The sequence below is a fragment of the Pimephales promelas genome, chromosome 12, assembly GCF_988280905.1.
Source record: "Pimephales promelas chromosome 12, fPimPro1.hap1.1, whole genome shotgun sequence".
NCBI classification, from domain to species: Eukaryota; Metazoa; Chordata; class Actinopteri; order Cypriniformes; family Leuciscidae; genus Pimephales; species Pimephales promelas.
In genome coordinates this window covers 36,614,263-36,637,649 of record NC_142780.1, presented here as the reverse complement: position 1 = coordinate 36,637,649, position 23,387 = coordinate 36,614,263, and the positions used below count along the sequence as shown (strand labels likewise).

Below are 23,387 nucleotides of genomic sequence, written 5' to 3'. Positions count from 1 at the left end.
CCACGCTAGTCAGGATGGATCGATCACAATCGTTCTTTGTGATTACTTAAATGATTTTTAATAATTTTATAGAGATTTTATTGGGGGTTTCCATTACCAATGACGTGTACTAACATTATAGGGTACACGGCAAAGCGACTTAATGTTTTAGTTTGAAGAGCGTCCTCTATATTTAATATACTATTTTTGATTTTATCATAATTTATTCAGTTTATATGCCCACATCACTGGTTGCAGGCATTTCATTCATGTTTGTGATGTTCTTTGAGTAGGTTTAGACAAGTTGTGACTCATATTGATGCCCGTTTCGCAGATGATTCACTCTTTTGAGCCGGATCTCTTTAATGAATTGGATGTTACAATAGTTCAGGCAACTGACTCGTCCGCTGAATTGTTCACTGAAATGAATCAGATTCGGAACATGTCGTGACTCACTGTCCGCTTCCCGAAAACAGGAACAGAAGTGCAGCTTATACGGGAAAAAACCTCAAGAAAAACCCACGATCTGCTCGAGTGATGTTCATATAACATGTTAAATACGAGCAAAACTGGATTTGTTTCAAGTGTGGAACGTTATTGGCGGACGCTTATGATTCTTTCAGTCTCGTTTACTTTTTGTTTGAATCTGTGGTTTGAATTATGAAGAGAAGTTTTATGTAGAAGAGATCCAGCAACACAAACACACAACAACTCAGATCATCTTCATTTCATGTGTACTGGTGAGTAACGTTACTTCGAGAACTACTGTGAAGTCTGACTGTGTTCCTTGAACGATGCTTTCCTGAATTCTGTTCAGTGATGATTGTTTAATAAGGGGTTGCATTATTCCAAATAAATAAGATTTACAAACAAATGTAAAGAGATTCACAAAAATGTATAAAACTCTCAAATAAATGAAATGAGATTTTGCTAATAAAAAAGTATATTTACAAATGTGTTTTATGTCACAAACACAACTCTGCCTGGCATTTATTTGTGAACCAGTTTCTGTGCATTAGTAATAAATCACTGCACGCATCTGTGACCTACTGTATATTAAATACCCGTAAGTTTCTTTGTTTGTAGAGAAGAGGTGGGTTGTTGCATTCCAAGAGATATCATGCATTTAAAAGTGAGATGCCCAGCTAACAATATGCTTTTATTTATCAGTTAAAACACTTAAATCACACAAATAATATTTCATATGATTCAGACCTAATAGTTTTTTGTAAAAGTTATATACAGAATCCAAAATAATGCAAAGATGCATTTTTTCATCATTGCATTATCCAAAACCCCATACACACAGTTTCTGAGGCTCAGACTTGCAGAACTGATGGTAATTTGGGCTCATATTTGATATTATCCATAATATTATTTATCCCCTATAGCTATTTGTCATCACGATTTGTGCTTTAAAAGACAAAATCATCTGTCTTTTCTTACATTCTTACATGTCATTTGTCATTTCTACACCTTTGTGTAATAGTGTGGAGAGTGTGTTACTGATCATGATGCTCGGGATCTGTGATGATCATAATGTGTGTGTAATCCTGAGTTTATCCTGATGAAAATATAAAGCCTTAAACTCCAACAACCCTTTTTTTGTGGAAAAAGTGTAAAAGTGTAAAGCCCTACTGTGGGAGAGTTTGTAACACATTTGTAAATATTAGGGCTGTGCAAAAATTAATTGCGATTAATCGCATCCAAAATAAAAGTCTGTGTTTACATAAAATATTTGTGTGTGCTGTATATAATTATTTTGTATATATAAATACACACACATGCATGTATATATTTAAGAAAATGTGTTATTCATATATAAAATATTTATATTTATAAAATATAGATTATGTATTTATATATATATATACAGAATTTAAGCGCAAATAATTTTTAAATAATACATGCATGCATAGGTAATTATATATGCAAAATAATTATATACAGCACACACAAATATATTATGTAAACACAGACTTTTATTTTGGATGCGATTAATCGCAATTAATTTTTGCACAGCCCTAGTAAATATATATTTCTTTATTTGCAAAATGCAAATCTCCTTTTATTTATGTGTGAGTTTTATACATTTTTTCTTTTTTTAATCTCTTTACATTTGTTTGTGAATCTCAATCTATTTATTTGTAATAATGCAACAATTCTAACTTCATAGTATATCACCCTCATCCTGAAATATACATCAGGTATGTATAAAGAACTACACTAAACTGTGAAAAGTATGAACATATAAAACAATTTTTAGAAAATATTAAATTTCTGTCCTGTTAAATGTGTCCCCCCCCCCGGGGTCAGGCTGCGGGTCCCGGATCGAGCCGGCGATGTTGACTCTGATGCTGTGCTTCAGTCTCCTGTGTGGCTTCGGCCCGGTGTGTGTGATCAGACGAGCGGCAGGTGAACATCAGGACTATCTCCACACACTCCTCTCTCAGCGCTGCGATCCGTCAGTCCTGTTCAGACACTTATAGGGATAGTTCACCCACAGATGAACATGAGCTCATGATGTCCTCTCCTGAAGTGATCCTAACGTAGTATATGACACTCTTATATAAGTTACATTAAACATGTCCTTCCAAGCTTTGTAATGGGATCCAGTGGGTGTGCGTCTTGTCTTCACGATTAAAGTGCATCTGTCATCCGGCGGGTTAATAAAGGCCTTCTGAAGCGATGCGTTCGTGTAAGAAAAATATCCATATTTAAAACTTTATCGACTAAAATAACTAGCTTCCAGGAGACACTTTTATGATGGACAGATGCACTTTAATCATGAATGGATGCGCTTTGATGGACTTATAAAGACGTGCACCCATAGGATCCCATTATAAGCGTGGAAGAGTCAGGACATGTTTAATATAACACACGAGGATGAGTAAATCATGGGCTGACGTTCATCTTTGGGTGAACTATCCCTTAAACTGTTTACAATTAAAATGATAGTTCATCTAAAAAAGTGAATTGTATCATCATTTACTCTCAGTGTCTGTCTTCTGCTCAACACAAACGAAGATATCTGGAAGAACGTCGATAACTAAACAGTTTATGAACTCCATTGACTTCCGTCAACTGTTTGGTTACCGACGTTCTTCAAAATATCTTTTGCCCTTTAATACAATTAATTCTGTATAGCGAGTAATACCTCGATGTACACTAATTACAATTTTAAATAATGTAATGTTTTTTTACTAACAGTACAGTAATGAACTGGAGTAATGAGATTTTTTGTCTACAGAAAGTTATTAACTGTCATGAAGTAAAGCTAAAGCTCTTGTGTCGGTGTCCCATGATCCTCTCTGTGTGTCGGTGTCCCATGATCCTCTCTGTGTGTCGGTGTCCCATGATCCTCTCTGTGTGTCACCCAGGTGTGCGGCTCGGGGTCATGAGTCTGGCCTCGTGTTTGTCTGACGGTGTGTTTCTTTGCTCATGTTTGCTGGATCTGCTGCCCGATTATCTGACCCACGCCAGAGAAACCTTCAGCCGGCTCGGCCTCGCGGTCAGTCGTTAATTATTATTATTAGTAATTAATCAAAGAATGTGACTTTGTGTTTACAAACAGTACTGGTGAGTGCACCGTCAAAATAAAAGTCCCGACAACACTGCAGAGTTCCTGCTGGCGGTGCGAATGCAACCAGGAAAACGTTCCCATTGGCTCTCGGGGAACCGTCCTGGAGGCCCAGAACTGTCCGGTGGGAAAGCCGCTCATGTGTTTGAGGAAGGACTGCTCCTAAGGCATCAGACTGAACCAGGACTTTTTTTGTGAAGTCGGTCTGGAACGTCCTCGTGATGTCACAATAGATGATAAAAATCCATGTTGAGGGTTTAATTTGTAAACCTTTGTTCCCGATTAGCACTAAAGGTGGAGTTAAAACGTTCTCCGGTGTTAAACGTGTGATTAATGAGGGTCTCTGTCTTTGCAGCTTCATTTCCCGCTGGCCGAGTTCATCGTGTCCATGGGATTCCTTCTGGTGTTCGTGTTGGAGCAGATGCTGCTGGCGTTCCGAGATCCGACGAGCTACGAATCCCTGGAGAAGCAGGCGCTCGTAGACCCTCACATGACCCGGAGTCGGGATCCTCCCGGCCGATCCTGGACCCGTGAATCCCTGGAGAAACAGGCGCTCGTAGACCTTCACATGAGTCGGGATCCTCCCGGTCAGTCCCATCGTCTCTCCGGATCCGCTTCTCCGGAGCACGTGGGTCTGCGTGTGCTGCTGCTGGTGTTCTGCCTGTGTGTGTGCGCTCTGGTCGAGGGTCTGAGCGCCGGATCCCAGCTGGATCCCGAACTAATCCTGCAGATCGGAGTGACGCTGTTTCTCCGGCAGGCGATCATGGCGTTCAGTCTCTCCGTCCGGATGAGCCACTACGGTCTCCGTCAGGCCGTGGCGTCCGGATGCATCTTTCTGTTCTCCCTCTCGTGTCCGGCGGGAATCGGGATCAGGATGGGAATGGGAATGGTCGGGATGACTCCCAGCGAGACGGTTCAGCTGGTCCGATGTGCCGTGGAGGGTCTGGCGTCGGGGATCTTCATCTACGTCTCCATCGCTGGACTCCTGTGGCAGGAATCGGCCTCTCCCAAGCATCGCGTCCACAAAGTCACGTTCCTGCTCACGGGATTTGCTCTGGTTACTGCCGTTCTCTTCTGTAAAGTCTGATCGGATTCGGAGCGCTTGGATCAGAAAAAGTGCTTTAAAGGTGTTGAATGTAGCTTTATCGCTCTACTAAAGCGTAAAATACCATAACATGGCTAATTTCATATAGTTTTTTCTCTGAAAAACACTTCTACAGACAGTTATTTTACTTATTTTACACATTTCATGTTGTCTGTCTGTTTTTGTTATGGTCTGTGTGACTCCGCCCACTGTCAGTTCAGCCAATAGTATTTAGCCAATAGAAAACACAGTGTATTGCAGCCAGCTGACAAACTGGGTCAGAGATTTCAGATTCTACCCAACCTAAAAAGTATTCATCCAAATATCTCTATAAACGAGAGCGTATTAAAGCGTGGATAATCATCTCATCCTCTTGCAGTCTCTCTGCTCGTTCCTGCCGTGTGTGCTCAATCTGGCCACCCTTGGGAGCGTCGAGTCTGAGGAGGCGGGGAACAACGATATCTGATATTTTGATTTTGGACTGCAGTACCTATTTCCACCACTAGCTGTCATTCTCACAGACTGCACCTTTAAATACACAACATTTCAATAAAAGCAGAAAGCACTTCTTTATCTACTGGAGAATAAAGTCTTCATAGATATTTATTTGTACATTATCTGCTGTTTGCTTTAGTTTAACTCTCTATTAGGCAGTTTTATATTAATGTAGGATATTGTACAAAGTGCTACAGTATTTTTACACATATGATTCTGTATTCCTGCACAACATTAAATGCAAACACACACATCTGTATTATCAGATGAATGTCAGAATGATGCAAACATCTGATTCCACGTGTCACAACAGATGGTGTAGAATTATTAATAATGTGTGAGCTGTGTTTTATTGTGTGTGTGTTGTGTTCAGTTGTTAATTCAAAATTAAACAGATTTATTGGCATGGCTGTAATAAATAATACAATATTTACAAAGTAAAGCCTGGAAAATATGATATGTATAACGCAATATTATAACTATAAAACATTTGGATATTCATAGAAACACGCATACTAAATGAAGCAATGGCGTTGGGTTACATTCTAGATTTAAGCCATGAACGAATCTTTTTTCATGTCAGCTATGAGGGATACACAACTATTGTCTACAGGGGGACTTTTTTTTTTTACTCAACAAATAGCAATTTCTATCCAATAAAATATTTGGAAAATGTATATTCATTATAAAATGTTCCTAAATGTATAAAAATGTACGTTTTTAGGTCTAGAAACAATTTTATATAAATATTTATTTTTTAGTAAGAAATAAAAATAAAAACAGAAAATGAAACGCTTACTAAAATTCTTACATAATTAAAATAAATTATTTAAAATGAAAAACAACCTTAAACTTAATCCATAAATATGGTTTAAAAAATTGGAATAAAAACGTAACGTTAAAGTATAATTTTAAAAGTAAAAAAATAATAATATTAAAACGCTATATTCAATACTAGTTGTGCTGTACGTCCGTCAGTGTTGGTGTGTGTGTGTGTGTGTGTGTTGAGTTTGAATGTTAAAATGTTTGTGTGTGTGTGTGTGTGTTGAGTGTATACAGTCAGTGTGTGTGTGTGTGTGTGTGTGTGTAAGTCTCGTTCGTGCCCCTAGAGGGCTCGTCTGTCTCTCTCTGTCAGTAAGTATGTCGGTTCTTCGGTTCTGTATGTGAGTTCGGGGTTCGATCATCATCATGTCCTCCGCGGGATCATGCGGACCGGCACCGGGACCGAATCACGGCGGTTCTGGTCCCTCAAACCCGCGAAAGTTCAGCGAGAAGATCGCGCTCCACACGCAGAGACAGGCTGAGGAGACCGCGGCGTTCCAGCAGGTCATGATGGACATCACCTCCACCCGGGTAACACACACACACACACTCACGGGAACCGGATCGCGGTTCCGACGTTCCCGCTGAAAAGCGTCAAATCCGTGTTTTACTCTCGTCTCGTGAGCGCGCTCGGTGGCTGGCAGGAGCGCGCGCGAGCAGGTAGTAGCGCGCTAGCTAACGGAAGCTAACGACAATAACGCTGTTATCATGAAAATGGAATAAAGGAAAGACGTCAAATAGACTTTAATTATATGGTAGATGTTAGAAGAGCCACTGTGATAGTAAACGACATTAAAAGAACGATAAATGCGTGTGTGAGTTTGAATAGTCTGCCAGACAGGAAGCGGTTAGCAGCAGATTAGCATGACACACACACACACACACACACACACACACACACACACACACACACACACACACACACACACACACACATCAATCAGTGTATTCGTCTAAACTTCACATATGAAATCAGCTGTACAGTCTGATGTCTAATTCACTTTATCTAGGTTCACTGCCAGAATGTGTGATGGTATTTTTGCCCATGTACCATGGTATATAGTAGTGTGTGTGTGTGTGAGAGAGAGAGAGAGAGAGAGAGAGAGAGAGAGAGAAAGAGAGAGAGAGAGATGTCACTGATAACTAACCCTGATCTGGGCTGGTCACCCTGACCTTTGCACTTTCACCTCATCACTGGAGGTCCATCATTGGAATAATAATATTCAGGCTATCAAATAAAATATTAGTTTTTAGTTAGTGTATTATTTTGATTTGTTTTTTATTTTATATTTTAAAATGTTTAAGTTTTAGTAACTTGTGACTTTGGACAAAGGTGTTTGCTAAATGATGAAATGTTTTAATTTTTATTTTATTTTTTGTATAAAATGGTTAATTTAAATTAGCATTTTATAATGTCATTTTTAGTAAGTGTATTATTTTTGTTTTATTTTCAAATTAATCTAATAAAAAATGTTTAAGTAAGTGTTTTTTATTTTAATTCAAAATATTTATAATTTAAGTTTCAGTAAGTGATTATTTAGATTTATTTTGTTGTTTTTATCTTATTTTATTCTAAATGTTAATATATTTTAATCTTGTGTTTTATGATGAATTCTTACACATTTAGTAAGAAATTTTAATAAACAATTACTAAAAAAAAATTGCATCATAAAATGTTACATTAAAAGAGATAATTTAAAATGAAAAACTATCAACACAAAACACTTACCAGACCTCAGACCATGAATATGTTAAATCAAAATAAAACGCTTAATTTATTTGTTATTTATTCAGATGATCGATTTCCACCGGTGAGGTCAAAGTGCAAAGGTCATTTAATGACCTGGTCAAGGGTTAGAGCACAGGTCATGATTGTAAAGTAATCAATAGTAAGTGTTTTGATTCGATTGATTAGAGATGATCGTCTGATTCTGTCATTCGTCGGTGTCCGTCTCTCAGGCACAATGATGCTCTTGACGTGTGTTTGCGAGGGTTAAAGGTCACAGGTCACGCTCAGATCTCCTATAGCAAGTCCTGCCCTTCGTCTCAATGTCTCAATTTCTCAAAGTGTGGATCGGTGGTCACTATAACAGCTGATATTACCCACAATCCACTGCGCTGTGGACGAGGAACTACAAAGGCGAGTAAAATGTTTACAAAAAACTACAAACGTGGCGGATGTGCCCGACCGACGGTGAGAGGTTCAGAGAACAGAGTGACTAATCAAAGTTTAACATTTCTTTAATTATGTCTGTTCAGAGCAGCTGGGAAATCTCAGAGTGTGTGTGTGTGTGTGTGCGGTGTGTGTCCAACACACTTCTCTCTGGATGGGGAAACTGTGGTTAATGTGATTAGGTTGACCTCTAACCCTGAAACATGCTCTTTTGCTCATGTGTGTGTAAACATGTTTGATGGTGTATCTTCAGCTTGACACTGAATATTTAACCCAGGGTTAAACAGACGCAAGCCCTTATTTAAGCCGGACAGGAAATGCCGCGCATTGTTGACCCAGTATCCCAGCGATTCCCAAACTGGTTTTGTCAGCCCAACCCATTTAACCTAAAATCATTTTTTCAAGAACCACCTGAGATTTATTCCAATAATTTAACAACACATTCATGTTTACAGTTGTAAATTGTCACATGACAACACATTAAATATTTCATTTTATTTCTTTCCAGATTTTTATTATGATTCTTTTTTTAAAAAGTTTATTTTAATTTGACATTTAGCAATTGAATTAATTATTTTTTTCCAAAAATCTTTGTTCGTTTTTAATTTAAAACATTTTTTTTATGATTTAATTTTTAGTAACATATTTTTGATGATTTTTATTTTAAAATGATTCATTAGTTAATGAATTTTCGGGGTTTTTTTTCATTTTGATTTGACATTGTGATATGATTAAATTGACTGTTTTCATCAAATCACGAACCCCAGTTTGGGAAACCCCAATTTTTTTTGTAAGTTTAGTTGATGTCAAATTATATTTCAAGTAAATGTCAGGTAATAAGACTTCCTGTCCATTTTCCACACTGTAAATGGAAGGTCAAATGGAGCACATTGCATTGTGGGATATTGGGTCAAACGCTGGTCTGGTGCTTGTGTGCAGGTCCAGGCACAGAAGGTCCGGCTGGCCAGATCTCAGGGCCCGTATTACGGCGGATCTCTGCCAAACGTCAACCAGATCGGCAGGAGCACCTCAGAACTGCAGGTGTGTGTGTGTGTGTGTGTGTGTGTGTGCCTGTGCCATCGGCAGCTCCTCACGGATCTGACGCCCCTGTGTGTGTGTGTGTGTGTCTCAGGAGGGCTCGTTCCACTCTCCGCTGGACTCCAGTCGCTCCACTCGGCATCATGGTCTGGTGGAGCGAGTGCACAGGGACCGGCACTTCGTCTCTCCCAGCAGACCCTACAGGAGACACGTATCCTTCAGCAGGGGAGGTGCATGACAGCAGGAGTGAAGCGGGTCGCAGCTGATCCTGACCCGTACGATTCGCGGATTAACTGCTAAATTTACCCATCATAGAGTGAAAATTTATAGTTTGGACGTGTTTTATCTGGTCGGGACTCGTGCGTGGACCCCCTATATATATTTCTTTGCTGATCCGAATAATTATCCGATCCGTGGCTCAAAAAGCGTAAATGATCCGAACCGTGAGTCTTGAGATCCGTGGCACCACTAATTAATAATCAACTAATGATGAATCAGGTTTTCCTTGATCTCTTTTGATGAGTAATATGCCAGTAAGTACAGACAGAGCCCGTCTAACGGCACTTCCTATTAGCCCCGTTGTGTATCATCTTGGTTGCAGTTCCATTAGAATTCCACTGGGGGTGATCATGAGCGAGAGCAGAATGAATGGGAGTCTATGGGGCTAAACGGCTAAATGTGTCTCTTTCACCTGCTTGTCGTTAAATCAACATAGATTTTATTGTTGATTCCGCAAGTTCAATATAGATTATAGGCCAAAAGTCGAATGAACGAGTGCTTATGTCCTTTTGATGTCTTACAGGTTAGGCTGTTGTTGGCCGGATCACGCTAGCATTCTGCTATTGTGTGACGTCATCACAGTTTTGAACGGATTTTTAGAACAGATAAGTGAACTTAAAAATGCAAGTGTATTTTCTTAGCCCTCCCTTTTGAATGCAACTTTCAAATTACTTGACAAAAAATTACATCCTGAGAAAAGAGGATTTATAGGGGTGAAACCCCATTGACTCCCATTCATTCTGCACTGGACCGCGAGCGCCCCCGCATGGACAGAGACGCGTTACTGCAGCCAGTCCACAACCCGGAAGTAACCAGCCAGTGCCGATTCTCTTCAATTAGACATTCTCTGGTACAGATGTGTGTGTGCTGTTTGTCTCCTTGACCTCTGACCCCAGATGGACACCCCTCACAGCAGCGCTGTGTATCTGACTCCGCCCCCTGACCCCAGCTGGAGAAGGTAACGTCTCATTGGTTTACACTCACACTGGCTCACTGACTTTTGCTGTAAAATTTCATGAGTCGGGCTTTGAACCCTGTTTGTGGACAGTGCCGTGAGTGTGTGTGAGTGTGTGTGTGAGTAACAGATCTGCATCTTCTCATCTGCTCTTCCTCTGCTGGTGTCTCTCAGGAGATGCTCCTCTTTAGTCTTTGCTGCTGTTCCTCGTCTTGTTCTGGTTGATTCTGATCTTAATCTTCTTCATCTCACTGAGATGTTTGTTGTGTTCTGATGGAGGAGATTTCAGCACACACAACGGTGATGATAGATCAGAAACATCTGAATGCTTTTAACACACACGCACACACACACACTAACAGTGTATTTGCGCTGGTCAGATGGTTCGGTCTGTGTTTAACCTCTTCTCGCTCAACACACACACACGTCCTTCGCTTCTCTGGTTCTTTCTCAAGCTGCTCGTCTCTTTATTCTGCTCTCAGTTCTGGAAGTAACAGGCGTTTTTTGTCAATCATGAAGGAACTGGAACAGTAACTTTCCCTCGGACAAGAGCCAGATGTTCCACCAGCTGCCCACCGGCGCGCTCAACAGGTGACGACTCTCTACAGATCACTCACGCTAGACGAGCCTTTCGGTTCTTCAACATCTGCAATCTTCAACCAGTCCAGTTCTGACACTTTCAGAATCTTTCCTTGAAGTCAAAAAATGTAATGGTGATCTTCGGTCATTTTTGACCGCGAAATTCCTTCTTTTTTTAATTTATTGGAATGGCATGAAAATTGGTAAAGTTTTTGGCACTTGAAATGTGAACACAAAAAAATCCTGGACATGATTTGAAAAGGTTAAATGGTCCCGAAAACATAATCACACTTCTTGCAGTTAAAAACTCAAAAATGAAATGCTAATTTCATCTAGTGGAAGCGTTTGGTACTGCAGTCGAACACAATCTGACTGAAAGCTCATCAGTCATCTCCGTGTAAACTTCAGAAACGTGAATCTGAAACCTGGAGTAAATATGTGCGCAGGCGTGTTGTCTTTACGAAGTGACATCGCCAACGTACGTGTCTGGCTGCATTATACAGAACTTTTAGTCATTTCCATGTGAACTGGAATCATTGTGATAATGTGTTATCTGGACCACGGTGAAGGAGTATTGAGTCTTGTGGTCAATTATTATCTGAGATTGTATGGTTTTTTCTGTATGTACTGTAAATATGGAATTAATTTTGTTATAAAAGATCTTGAACGGGAGCAGTAAAGCCTGTTTTGATGTGGCCGTCTGGTTTTGTGTGTCTGCAGAACGAACTCGGACTCTGCGCTCCACACGAGTGTGATGAACCCGCCGGCTGCAGACACCTTCTCTGCCGGACTCTCCCTCGCGGCGCAGGGCCGACGGGCCGGTCAGTGGCTTCCACACTCCTCATGTGACCATCATCGTGTGTGTGTGTGTGTGTGTGTGAGTGAGTGAGTGGGTTCTGACAGGTTCTGTTCTCCTCCTGCAGTTTTCTCCTATCCAGTTCCTCCCATCGAGGAGAACGGCCCGGATGACGGACGCCTGCTCAAACCCTGGGACTCCAGGAAGGTGTGTGTGTGGTCAAATGTCTTCACAAAGACAGTAAAAAAGTGGTTTAGAAAGTGTAAACATGGCCCAGATGTTCTGCTAAGTCTGTGTGTTTTCGCCTCGTTCAAACCCATTTTCTCCATAAGGAAACGGATATTTAACAATAAAGTGAAAGTTAAAGTTCTCAGAAGCGTTAAAGTCAGCCGTACTGTGAGGACGAGGCTGCTTTTGCTTCTGGACCATCTGCAACATTATTTCAGCTTAGTTTTAAAATTATCTGGTGAAAAACTACATTACCCACGATGCTCTACAGAAAATTCAACCAATCAGTCGAAACGAGCTAAACATGCCAGAAGAGCGCGTTAGCTCCGCCCACTCCCATGAAGCACTATATATTCACTAAATATTTGAATACATATATGCATATTTTGCAATAAACATAAATATATTGTTTTTATATAGATTTTTAAATCACTAGCTTTATGGTTTCATTTGATTATGCCGTTCGCACTGCATCATGGGATTGTGGTTCTTTCCTCACTAATGCCGTTGAGTTCAGTCTTTGTATGTTTGCCTATTTTCAAATACTTTTTTTGCATCAAATCAAAGATTTTGTTTATGATCTTGTGTTTATGTGAAGTTTTCTGAGATAAATGAGGATTTGAGCATATTTTTGAACTCTGCATCATCAGATTAGGCAATTTTAGGCCTTTTTGCAACTCAGCAGAAATGTTGAAGATGCTGGGCTGTGTTAGAGATAAACAAATGTGTGTGTGTGTGTGTTTGACTCATGTCTCGTTTTTTCTTCAGCTGCCGCTGCTCTCTTCACGACCACGGTCCTGTGAGGTGCCTGGAATCACGTGAGTTCAACCGGCCAATCACACGCCTCCTTACACCACCGGTCAGTCATTCACTCGTCTCTTCCTCTGTGTGTGTGTGTGTGTGTGTGAGAGAGAGAGTGTCTGTCAGAGTGTCTGTGAGAGTGACAGACATTCTCACACTCTGTCTCACACACACACACACACACACACACACAGGGAGAGAGAGAGCTCACCTATTCGTGTACCCTCAGCTGTGCTCTGGGATGCTGGGATGAGTGTCAGTGGCTGAAACAGAGAGCCGTGGGCCAAACACCAAAGCTGAAAACCAGAAGTGATCATTTACTGGGGTTTCTTCACATTCATATACTGTATTATATCACGTTTATATACACACACCTCAGTTCACTTCAACAAATGAGCCAAAGCCACCGCTGTGTAGAATAAAGCTGTGATTGTGTGTCAGTGCGGATCAAGATTTTTTTATTTTTTATTTATTTATTTAGAAAAGGGACCGTGTACATTAATAAACATTCTTAAATGTAAATGTACCCAAATTAGCCCAAAGGCTAGTTTTCATTGGTAGTCCCTTTGCCAGATGTTATTAGGCTCTTAACTAGAAAAAAAAGAGTTAAAAATTACAGCAATACAACAGTCATAAAACTAGAAGTATACAAAAAGACAATGTATATACAGACACAATTAAACAAAAAAAACAAAAAAAAAAACATCACAATCTTCATTCTGTTCTCCTGTAACAGTAAAGGTCCACAGTGATGATGTTTCACTGCATCTTTACTCCGCAGTCCCGCAGTTATAAATCACACACTCGGTTAAGGTGGTTTATCGGCAGGTTATATTTCTTGTCCAAAGTGTTTTATCCTCCTCTTCCACTGCGGTGTGTGTTAGTCTTACTGTGCAACTCTTACTGTTAGAGCACATTAGCATTTCTTTAATTCAGCATCTGAGCGACAGCACAGACAGTTAGTGTTATTAAAGTCTATAACTCATAAAATCCTTCACAGTCGATCCACAAATTATATTTATATCAAGTGTCCTGTGCTGCTAACAGTCTGATAGTGGAATGAAATTGACCTGAATCTATAGTTAATGTTCGAGCTGTTTTTGTGTTGAAACAGGATGTTGTGTTGATGATGTTATCTTGGACGGTTCCTGGTTTAAGACCATCAGTGTTCAGCCGCCCGCGCTCTGATTAACCTGCAGTTCCTCCTCTGGCCACTAGAGGCGCTGCAGAAGAGACTCACTCCCATTGACTCGCATGTTAAAATGCCCAACTTTACAGCAGAATTAAACATGTTTACAGTCCGGTGCTAAAAGTGGTTTTGGTCTATATCGCTAATGTTGCCCTTCATGACGACTGTGAGGGGGTGAATATTTGTGTAACTTATCCGTTTAAATTATATTAAGTCTTAAAGTTCTACATAATTAAGGGCGTGGCTACTTGAGCGACAGGTCGCTACTAGCCGTTTGTCTGCTAGTGTTAGCGTCACGTCACCTCAGCTAATCCGCCTCTGCACATGTTCGTTTATCTGGGAGTGATGCGTGGCCAAGATGGCGACGGCCGGCTCCGCCCACTTTGGGCTTCAGAAATTTGTCACACACACTACGCCCATGTTTATTTACAGTCTATGGTTTCAGTCTCTCTCTGTGCGCTGGTTTCAGGTCAGTAACTGACATCACTGTGTTTGTGTGTGCAGTGTGTTTCCCTCTCCGGACCAGCAGGGCGGCGCCGCTCACGGCCCGTCAGTGTTGAACACGGGCGGCTCGCTGCCAGATCTGTCCAGCCTGCACTTCCCGTCTCCTCTCCCCACGCCGCTGGACCCGGACGAGCCCGGATACCCGTCGCTCAGCACCGGGAACCTGACCTGCACCCTCACCCAGCTGGGCATCGCCGGCTCCCTCCACTCCTCAGGTGTGACGTCGCCACACGCTCAACAAGTGAAGTGGATCAAAAGGGTTGATGGGAGTTGTCCTTTAACGAGAACGGGGATCGTTCAAAATTGATGTGTAACTGATGACAGGCTTTGATCCACTTCAGTGTTGACGACTGTGTGTTATATCACAGCTCTTCATTTTACGGTCAAAATTTCGATTATGTTTTTATTTTATTTCATATGTTGTAATTTTAGGGGATTTTATGGTGCTAAATTATATTTTTATTTATAATTCATTCATTCACTTTTTGAGCATAGACCTGAAAATTTCATTTCCAGCTTAAACTGGTGAATCTTGAACGCTTTAGAGAAACAGACTGAAGTTTGATCTCTTCTCAAACACGACCGCAGATTATTGCTGAAGTGAAAAAAAAAAATATATATAAACGGTTTATTAAGATGCACAAAAATACTATTTGCAATTTTATATGAAATTTTCAAAAACACATTTTACTCTGAAACTGCAAGAAAATCAAAGCCATAAACCAAAGTGTGTGTTCCGCACGTGAGCTGATCTCATTCAGTGAGTGTGTGTTCGGCTGCTTCCACTAGAGGAAACTCTCATTCATTTTTTGTCCGCGAGGAGCTCAAGTGGGACTAGTTTTACCTTTACCAAGTTTTGCACCATTCCGATCGAGTAAAAAAAACGTTTTCAGTTTTCAAAGAGCACCAGAGGGTCAGAGTCGTATGTCTAAGGTTAGAGTGGAGCCATGATGTTAATATGAACCTCGTGTGTCTTCAGGTCTGCTGCCGTCTCTGCAGGGCACGTCGAGTAGCACCTCCCTCCAGTCGTCGCTTAGCAACCCCAACATCCAATCATCTCTCAGCAATCACTCATTCCCGAGCTCCGCCTCCCTGCACTCGTCGCTGAGCAACCCCTCCCTGCAGTCCTCGTTAAGCTCCTCCCCCTCTCTGAGGTCATCGCTCAGCAGCCAGTCGTTGCAGTCGTCCCTCAGTAGCTCCTCCCTCCAGTCGGCAGCCAGTAACCCCAGTAACCCCAGTAACACCAGCTTCTCGGGCTCCTTCGCTGCGCTCGGCCCTGGACAGGTGCAGATGAACACGTCCCCCCGCAGGCGAGCGCAGCTGACCCCCGTGACCCTGCCGCAGGACACACGCCGACACCACCCCAAACAGTTCTCGCCCACCTCGTCCTCGCTCGGCTCCATCACACAGGTACACACACACACACACACACACACACACTAACCCGACCCGAAACCTGTCCAACACACACACACACACACTAACCCGACCCGAAACCTGTCCAACACACACACACACACACTAACCTGACCCGACCCGAAACCTGTCCAACACACACACACACACACTAACCCGACCCTGAAACCTGTCCAACACACACACACACACTAACCCGACCCTGAAACCTGTCCAACACACACACACACACACTAACCCGACCCGAAACCTGTCCAACACACACACACACACACACACACTAACCCGACCCGAAACCTGTCCAACACACACACACACACACTAACCCGACCCTGAAACCTGTCCAACACACACACACACACTAACCCGACCCTGAAACCTGTCCAACACACACACACACACACACTAACCCGACCCGAAACCTGTCCAACACACACACACACACACACACACTAACCCGACCCGAAACCTGTCCAACACACACACACACACACTAACCCGACCCTGAAACCTGTCCAACACACACACACACACTAACCCGATCCCGAAACCTGTCCAACACACACACACACACACACACACTAACCCGATCCCGAAACCTGTCCAACACACACACACACACTAACCCGACCCGAAACCTGTCCAACACACACACACACACTAACCCGACCCTGAAACCTGTCCAACACACACACACACACACTAACCCGACCCGAAACCTGTCCAACACACACACACACACACTAACCCGACCCTGAAACCTGTCCAACACACACACACACTAACCCGACCCGAAACCTGTCCAACACACACACACACACTAACCCGACCCGAAACCTGTCCAACACACACACACACACACACACTAACCCGACCCGAAACCTGTCCAACACACACACACACACTAACCCGACCCGAAACCTGTCCAACACACACACACACACTAACCCGACCCTGAAACCTGTCCAACACACACACACACACACTAACCCGACCCGAAACCTGTCCAACACACACACACACACACTAACCCGACCCTGAAACCTGTCCAACACACACACACACACACTAACCCGACCCTGAAACCTGTCCAACACACACACACACTAACCCGACCCGAAACCTGTCCAACACACACACACACTAACCCGACCCGAAACCTGTCCAACACACACACACACACACACACTAACCCGACCCGAAACCTGTCCAACACACACACACACACACACACACACACACACACACACACACTAACCCGACCCTGAAATCTAACACACAAAGCTTGGAAAACATATAATAATAATAATAAAATCAAAATAGAATAAAGTGTTATAACATAAAACAAATTATATTCTGTCTCTCTCTCTCTCTCTGTGTGTGTGTGTGTGTGTGTGTCAGGGAGTGGCTCTGGACACCAGTAAGCTGCTGGGGGATCAGAGGTCGTCTCAGTATTCTTTCGGGCAGTCGGTTCAGAAAGGTCTTGTTCCTGCGCAGACACACACACACACACACACGCTCCGCCCGTCATCACAGACCGCACAGCTTCATCTACACAACATGCAAAACCTGCACAAGACGCAGAACTTCCAGCTGCAGCGGCCCAATCAGAACCAGAGCCCGAGTGCGGGGAGTGTGTGTCCGGCGGACGAGCAGAGCCGCATCAGCGAGCTGGACCTGTACAACGTGAGTCACACAATATGATGTCACTCCTTATTATAGTGCAGTCAGATCTATTTACAGTCAGAGCAGCTTCACGGAGACAACCGGACCATAATGCAACAGAGTGTGTCTAGAAGAGAAGAGCGTCACAGTCCAGCTTCAGGAAGATCAGCGATGCTTCATTTCTGCTGTGAAGAACTTGTTCAGTTAGTTCATTTATGTATATATATATGAAGAGTTCAGATGCAAAAGCCTCTAAGTGCCATTTGAAATGTTCTCCTAGAATGATCATTTTTATCAAACTTGTATATTTAAGTTCAGTAAGTTCACTTGAATGGCAATGAAGATTACCTATTAATTGTCATTTAAGTGAAATCACTGAACTTTAATATACAAGCTTGATAAAAATGACCATTCTAGGAGAACATTTCAAATGGCATTTAGAGGCTTTTGCATCTGAACTCTTCATATATATATACAGCCGCTCTGGGAAAAAAACATGATGTCATTATAAATGATTTATGTGCACATGCAGTGATGTTTTAATGTGTTTCGGACCGCGTTACACATCGTAAAGAGAACTTCTGTTTCCTGCTTCAGTGCCTGATGATCCGTTTGCTCCGGTGCCGTTCTTCAGTTCTGCTTACATGAAGTGAAAACTGAAATAGCACCGGCCTAGACATGATGATACTCCACTAATGTGTGTGTGTGTGTGTGTGTGTGCGGTCACTCAGGACACCATGTTCCTGAACTCTCTGCTGGATGACCCGTACCTGGACCTGCAGTTAACCAGCCGCCAGAACCAGAACCTGAGTCTGAGCCAGCAGGTGACACACACACACACACACTCACACACACACGCACACACACACTCACTCACACACACACACACACACACACACACACACACTCACTCACACACACACACACACACACATTCCCTGGATCTAACCCCGTCTGGTGTGTGTGTGTGTGTGTGTGTGTGTAGTTGGGTCTGGACTATCCTGATCTGGGCTCGGGGTCGGGGTCAGTGAAGGCTCCGGGTCAGCAGGGGGCGCTGGAGCTGCTGGACTCCTCAGAGTGTCAGGCGTACGCAGACGGGCGGCACACGGTGCCCAACATCCTCCTGACCGGTGAGTCACTGAACCCACAGCGATCGCTCAACATCGGCCCATGATTCACTAGTGTGTGTGTGACACTCTCCCGTCAGACGAACACAGTTATATTAAAGGATTAGTTCACTTTTGAAAAAACTTTTGCTGATAATTTCCTCACCCCCATGTCATCCAAGATGTCCATGTCTTTCTTTCTTCAGTCGAAAAGAAATTAAGGTTTTTGATGAAAATATTCCAGGATTTTCTCCATATAATGGACTTCAATGGGAACCAAACGACTGTTTCAGATGCAGCTTCAAATGGCTTTAAACGACACCAGACGATGAATAAGGGTCTTATCATGCGAAACGATCGCTTTATTTCAAAACTTATTCCAAAAATGTAACTTTTCTAAGGACAAATGCTAGCCTTGCTCTATTCTGTGAGGCGCGTTTGTAACGTCACGTAATACGTAATTACGTTCAAAAGGTCACGGGCGACGTAGCCGGAAGTACAGAGTCAGAGTGTTTACAAGTTGAACGCATAGGTTGAACGTGCAAACTAACTCAAACGCCGTTTACAAAAAAGGAATTAAAAGGAAAAACAACGATGTCGGACGATTTTGATTCTGTACTTCCGGCTACGTCGCCCGTGACCTTTTGAACGTAATTACGTAATACGTGACGTTACAAACGCGCCTCACAGAATAGAGCAAGGCTAGCATTTGTCCTTAGAAAAGTTACATTTTTGGAATAAACTTTGAAATAACGGATCGTTTTGCATGATAAGACCCTTATTCATCGTCTGGTGTCGTTTAAAGACATTTGAAGCTGCATCTGAAACTGTTATTAACTGTCTTTTGGACCTTGAACCATCCGGTTCCCATTGAAGTCCATTATATGGAGAAAAATCCTGGAATGTTTTCATCAAAAACCTTAATTTCTTTTCGACTGAAGAAAGAAAGACATGGACATCTTGGATGACATGGGGGCGAGTAAATTATCAGCAAAAGTTTTTTCAAAAGTGAACTAATCCTTTAAACATGCCCTGACTCTCCCTTAATGACCTCTCTATGATCCGGATGTGTGTGTGTGTGTGTGTGTGTGTGTGTGGGCAGATTCTCCGTCAGGCCTGTCGAAGGAGATCACACACGCGCTGTCGGGCGTCCCGGGCTTCGAGATGGACCCGTTCTGCTCGGACGACCCGCTGGCGCTGGAGGGTCTGGGCATGCTGACGGACGGGGACCTGATGCTGGCCGACCCGGCGGTGGAGGACTCCTTCAGATCCGACCACCTCAAGTGACCCGCGGTCATGTGACGCCTCGGGCCGGCGGCTTCCTGACTCGTGCACGTGCGCTTAAAACTGTGAGCTTCTGCCCTTTAACTCTCTGCACTTCTCGGACGATCAAACCCTGTTACAGACATCACCGTCGACCAATCACAGCAGGTTTACACGTGCCTCCGCTCAATGTCCCAGCATGCACTGGACCACACCAGGTCAATGCAGGATTCACACATGCACTTACCGCTGAAGTTCATCAGTTCCTGAAGAGTGAAGCACTCAGCCAATCATGAGTCAGGGGGCGGGACTATCTGACGGACTGACCAATGAGGGACGAGGGGAGTGGCGTGTTCAGAACAGCATACTATCATACTGCAGATGTATCCCACAATGCATTGTGCTCGACAGTGCTGCGAGTAACAGATTACATGGAATCAGATTCCAAAGATGAAGAGCTTGTAATTAGATTACATTACGTTTTTTATCTTTCTAAAAAAATATATTGTTTAAATGTGTTCAGAATTTTTTTTTTGGAATTGCAGATTGGCGTTTGAAAATTAAGAAATTATATTTCTAATAAAAATAAGAAATTGGGACTACTGGAGAACTGAGATATTCTATGTATATTATGAAACATCAGATGTTCATGTTTTATTGTTTTATTGGCGTAATGTTTGCAAACTAATATTGAGTTGTTTGCACAGATCAGTATGCAGTATTCCCTTCTGAACACAGCCACTGTCTCACACACACACACACACACACACACACACACACACACACACACATGTCAGGTTTACTGTCTTTATGGAGACTCCATAGACGTAATGGTTTTTTTACTGTACAAACTGTATGTTCTGTCCCCTTACACTAACCTGACCCAACACACACACTCACACACAAACACACACACTCACACACACACTCAAACACACACACACTCGTCACCTGGAACACATGATATCAGATGTTGTTTCTCTGGTCAGCAGTTCTGGGCTTTTCTCCTTGTGCTTGATGATCTTCGGTCACTGACACACACACACACACACACACACACACTCCGGTCAGCAGTTCTGGGGTTTTCTCCTCCTGTTTGATGATCGATGAACACACTCACGCTCTCACATGTGCTGAACAACTGAAGAGGAAAAGACCAAATCTGTGTGTGTGTGTGTGTGTGTGTGTTCAGGTGTACTGCTCGTGTGTGTGTGTGTGTTCTGCCTGTATTTGCACGATGATTCTCTTAAGCAAGGCCATATCCAGAGGAACACGTATTTTTTGTAATTAAATCTGCGTACTATGAGATTTATTTTTAAATAAAGTTGCTCTAGGTAAGATAACGAGTATATTGATAAATGTGTTTGTATATGGATAAACAAGTGTGTGTGTGTTCAGCAGATGTCTCGATGCTGTGTTTCAGGGAGAGTGTGTTGAGTGGTGAAGTGTGTGTGATCTGGGCTTCAATTTACAGTATTGGTTGATGTTCGTTGATGTTAGTTGACAGTGCAGTAACTGATGTCCACACACACACACACACACACACACACACACACAAACGAAGATAACGATAATGAAGATAACGTATCAGTGAATTTTGAAATTAATATTATCACAGATTATTAGATGAGGAAGTGTTGTCACTGATGAAGCTTATTGAAGTGTTACCGCTGTAATTCCTCGTGTGTGTGTGTGTGTGTGTGTGTGTGTGTGTGTGTGTGTGTGTGTGTGTGTTCTGATGCTCTTCTTCTCTCCCGCTGTGTTGTGTTTTGTGTAAGTGTGTGTGTGTGTGTTTGCTGATGCCGGTTCGGGTGTGTCTCAGCGCAGGACGCTGCTGGTCACACACAGTCACTGTGAGCTGTGCTACGTGTGTGTGTGTGTGTGTGTGTGTGTGTGTGTGTGTGTGTGTGTGTTGAACAGCTCAGGTCTGATACACACTACCAGGCAAACGTTTTGGATCGGTCAGATGTATTATGTTTTTAATGTTTTATGTTTTTTTTCTGTCCACCAATGCTGAGTTTATTTGATTAAACACGCAGTAAAAACAGTGAGATATTATTATTATTATTATCATGTAAATCAGATGTTCAGAGTCACATGACCCTTCAGAAATCACTCTAATATGAGGATCTGATGATCAAGAAACACTTATGATTATTATCAGTGTTGAACACAGTTATTTATATTTCAGGATTTTTTGATGATTATAAAGTTCATTAATCTGGGATAGATCTTCTGTGATGTTAAACTCTACTCTTCTAGAGTTTGGGGTCAGTAAGAATTCTTATTTTATTTTTGTGGGGAAAGAAATAAAATAAATCAATAATTTTATTCATCAAGGATGACAGTAAAGACACTGAAGACTATTTCAGATTAATGCTGTTCTATTGAACTCTCTCTTCATCAAAGAATTCTGAAAAATAAATAGAAATAACAGTTTCTAACACTGATAATAATAATCATAAGTGTGTCTTGATCATCAGATCCTCATATTAGAGTGATTTCTGAAGGATCATGTGACACTGAAGACTGGAGTAATGATGCTGAAAATCACAGGAATAAATTACACTTTACTGTATATTCATATAGAAAACAGATGATTTACATTATAATAATATTTCAGTGTTTTTACTGTATTCCTGATCTTATAAAGCAGAAGAGTCTGTTTAAAGCATCCCTCTGATCTGATCTCTCCTCGGTCCGGCTTCTGTCTGCGCGATTATGAACAGAAACAGAATATTTGCATTCTACTTGTACTTTTATTTTTTGCAACTGTTGCTCTTAATTTCTTGTTGTTGTTTTGATAAGCCGGGAAACTGATGCTGTAAATAAGAAGCGCTTCTCACTGAACATTTCTAAGACTGTGTATCCTCACCATATTTTACAGAAAATAAAGAATCTAAATGAAAATGTGTGTGTGACTCGTGACATCATTTCATCCTTGGGGAAATAATGTATTCTTTCACCAAAATATCCATGATAATATCAGCATGATGAGGGACACACACACAATAATAACAACACGTTTTCCTCATCTTTACTAAAATAGTTTATTCATTATCAAACAACTCATAACGGGCTTGGTACTCGGATATTTATAAAATATTATTTTTTTTTATAAAAAGATGGTCAATTACCTTTTTATGCTTTATTCTGTGTCGTAAACGAGCTTCCATAATTCACTTAAATATACAAGTACATGTTTAATTTCAGCCTCCAAAGTGCAAGTACTGAAAATATAATCCATTTTTGTTCAACTAATATAAATGAACAGGACATTTATCAGCAATTTATGACAATTAATCATGTTTAAAAGTCAGTGTATTCTCTGTAATCTAAGTAAGGAATAACCCTCTTTTTTAATGTCATAACAAAATGAAAAGGTTTGATTTAGTAGCTGTCACTCAGGATTTATGGATATGAAATGTGTCCCAC

General features: G+C 41.9%; 2 protein-coding genes across 3 annotated transcripts; both read left to right on the top strand.

Moving 5' to 3' along the window:
- The first annotated feature begins 414 nt into the window (after positions 1-414).
- Positions 415-5,511, top strand: slc39a3 (solute carrier family 39 member 3). The gene is made up of 4 exons (XM_039688809.2): positions 415-719; positions 2,296-2,394; positions 3,360-3,490; positions 3,915-5,511. The coding sequence occupies exons 1-4, from the start codon at positions 710-712 to the stop codon at positions 4,644-4,646; spliced, it is 972 nt and encodes a 323-aa protein (XP_039544743.2). The 5' UTR covers positions 415-709; the 3' UTR covers positions 4,647-5,511.
- A 706-nt stretch (positions 5,512-6,217) lies between these two features.
- On the top strand, positions 6,218-22,866 carry LOC120491164 (CREB-regulated transcription coactivator 2). 2 transcript variants are annotated; one of them, XM_039688803.2, is made up of 14 exons: positions 6,218-6,491; positions 9,073-9,174; positions 9,266-9,382; positions 10,347-10,408; positions 10,925-10,996; positions 11,705-11,805; positions 11,908-11,987; positions 12,777-12,826; positions 14,503-14,717; positions 15,482-15,912; positions 17,320-17,604; positions 18,315-18,407; positions 18,569-18,713; positions 19,792-22,866. In XM_039688803.2, exons 1-14 carry the CDS (start codon positions 6,327-6,329, stop codon positions 19,974-19,976), a joined length of 2,103 nt encoding a protein of 700 aa, XP_039544737.2. In that variant the 5' UTR covers positions 6,218-6,326; the 3' UTR covers positions 19,977-22,866. The 2 variants fall into 2 exon arrangements, with proteins under 2 accessions (XP_039544737.2, XP_039544738.2); XM_039688804.2 differs by lacking the exon at positions 10,925-10,996.
- Positions 22,867-23,387: the final 521 nt, after the last annotated feature.

Bases quoted from the DNA above. Each gene is read 5' to 3' on its own strand.
- slc39a3 (XM_039688809.2), top strand. The intron at 2,395-3,359 runs GTGAACATCAGG...TGTGTCACCCAG, and splicing joins TGTGATCAGACGAGCGGCAG to GTGTGCGGCTCGGGGTCATG. The intron at 3,491-3,914 runs GTCAGTCGTTAA...CTGTCTTTGCAG, and splicing joins TCAGCCGGCTCGGCCTCGCG to CTTCATTTCCCGCTGGCCGA.
- LOC120491164 (XM_039688803.2), top strand. From the start codon at position 6,327: ATGTCCTCCGCGGGATCATGCGGACCGGCACCGGGACCGAATCACGGC. The intron at 6,492-9,072 runs GTAACACACACA...GCTTGTGTGCAG, and splicing joins TGGACATCACCTCCACCCGG to GTCCAGGCACAGAAGGTCCG. The intron at 11,988-12,776 runs GTGTGTGTGTGG...TTTTTTCTTCAG, and splicing joins AACCCTGGGACTCCAGGAAG to CTGCCGCTGCTCTCTTCACG.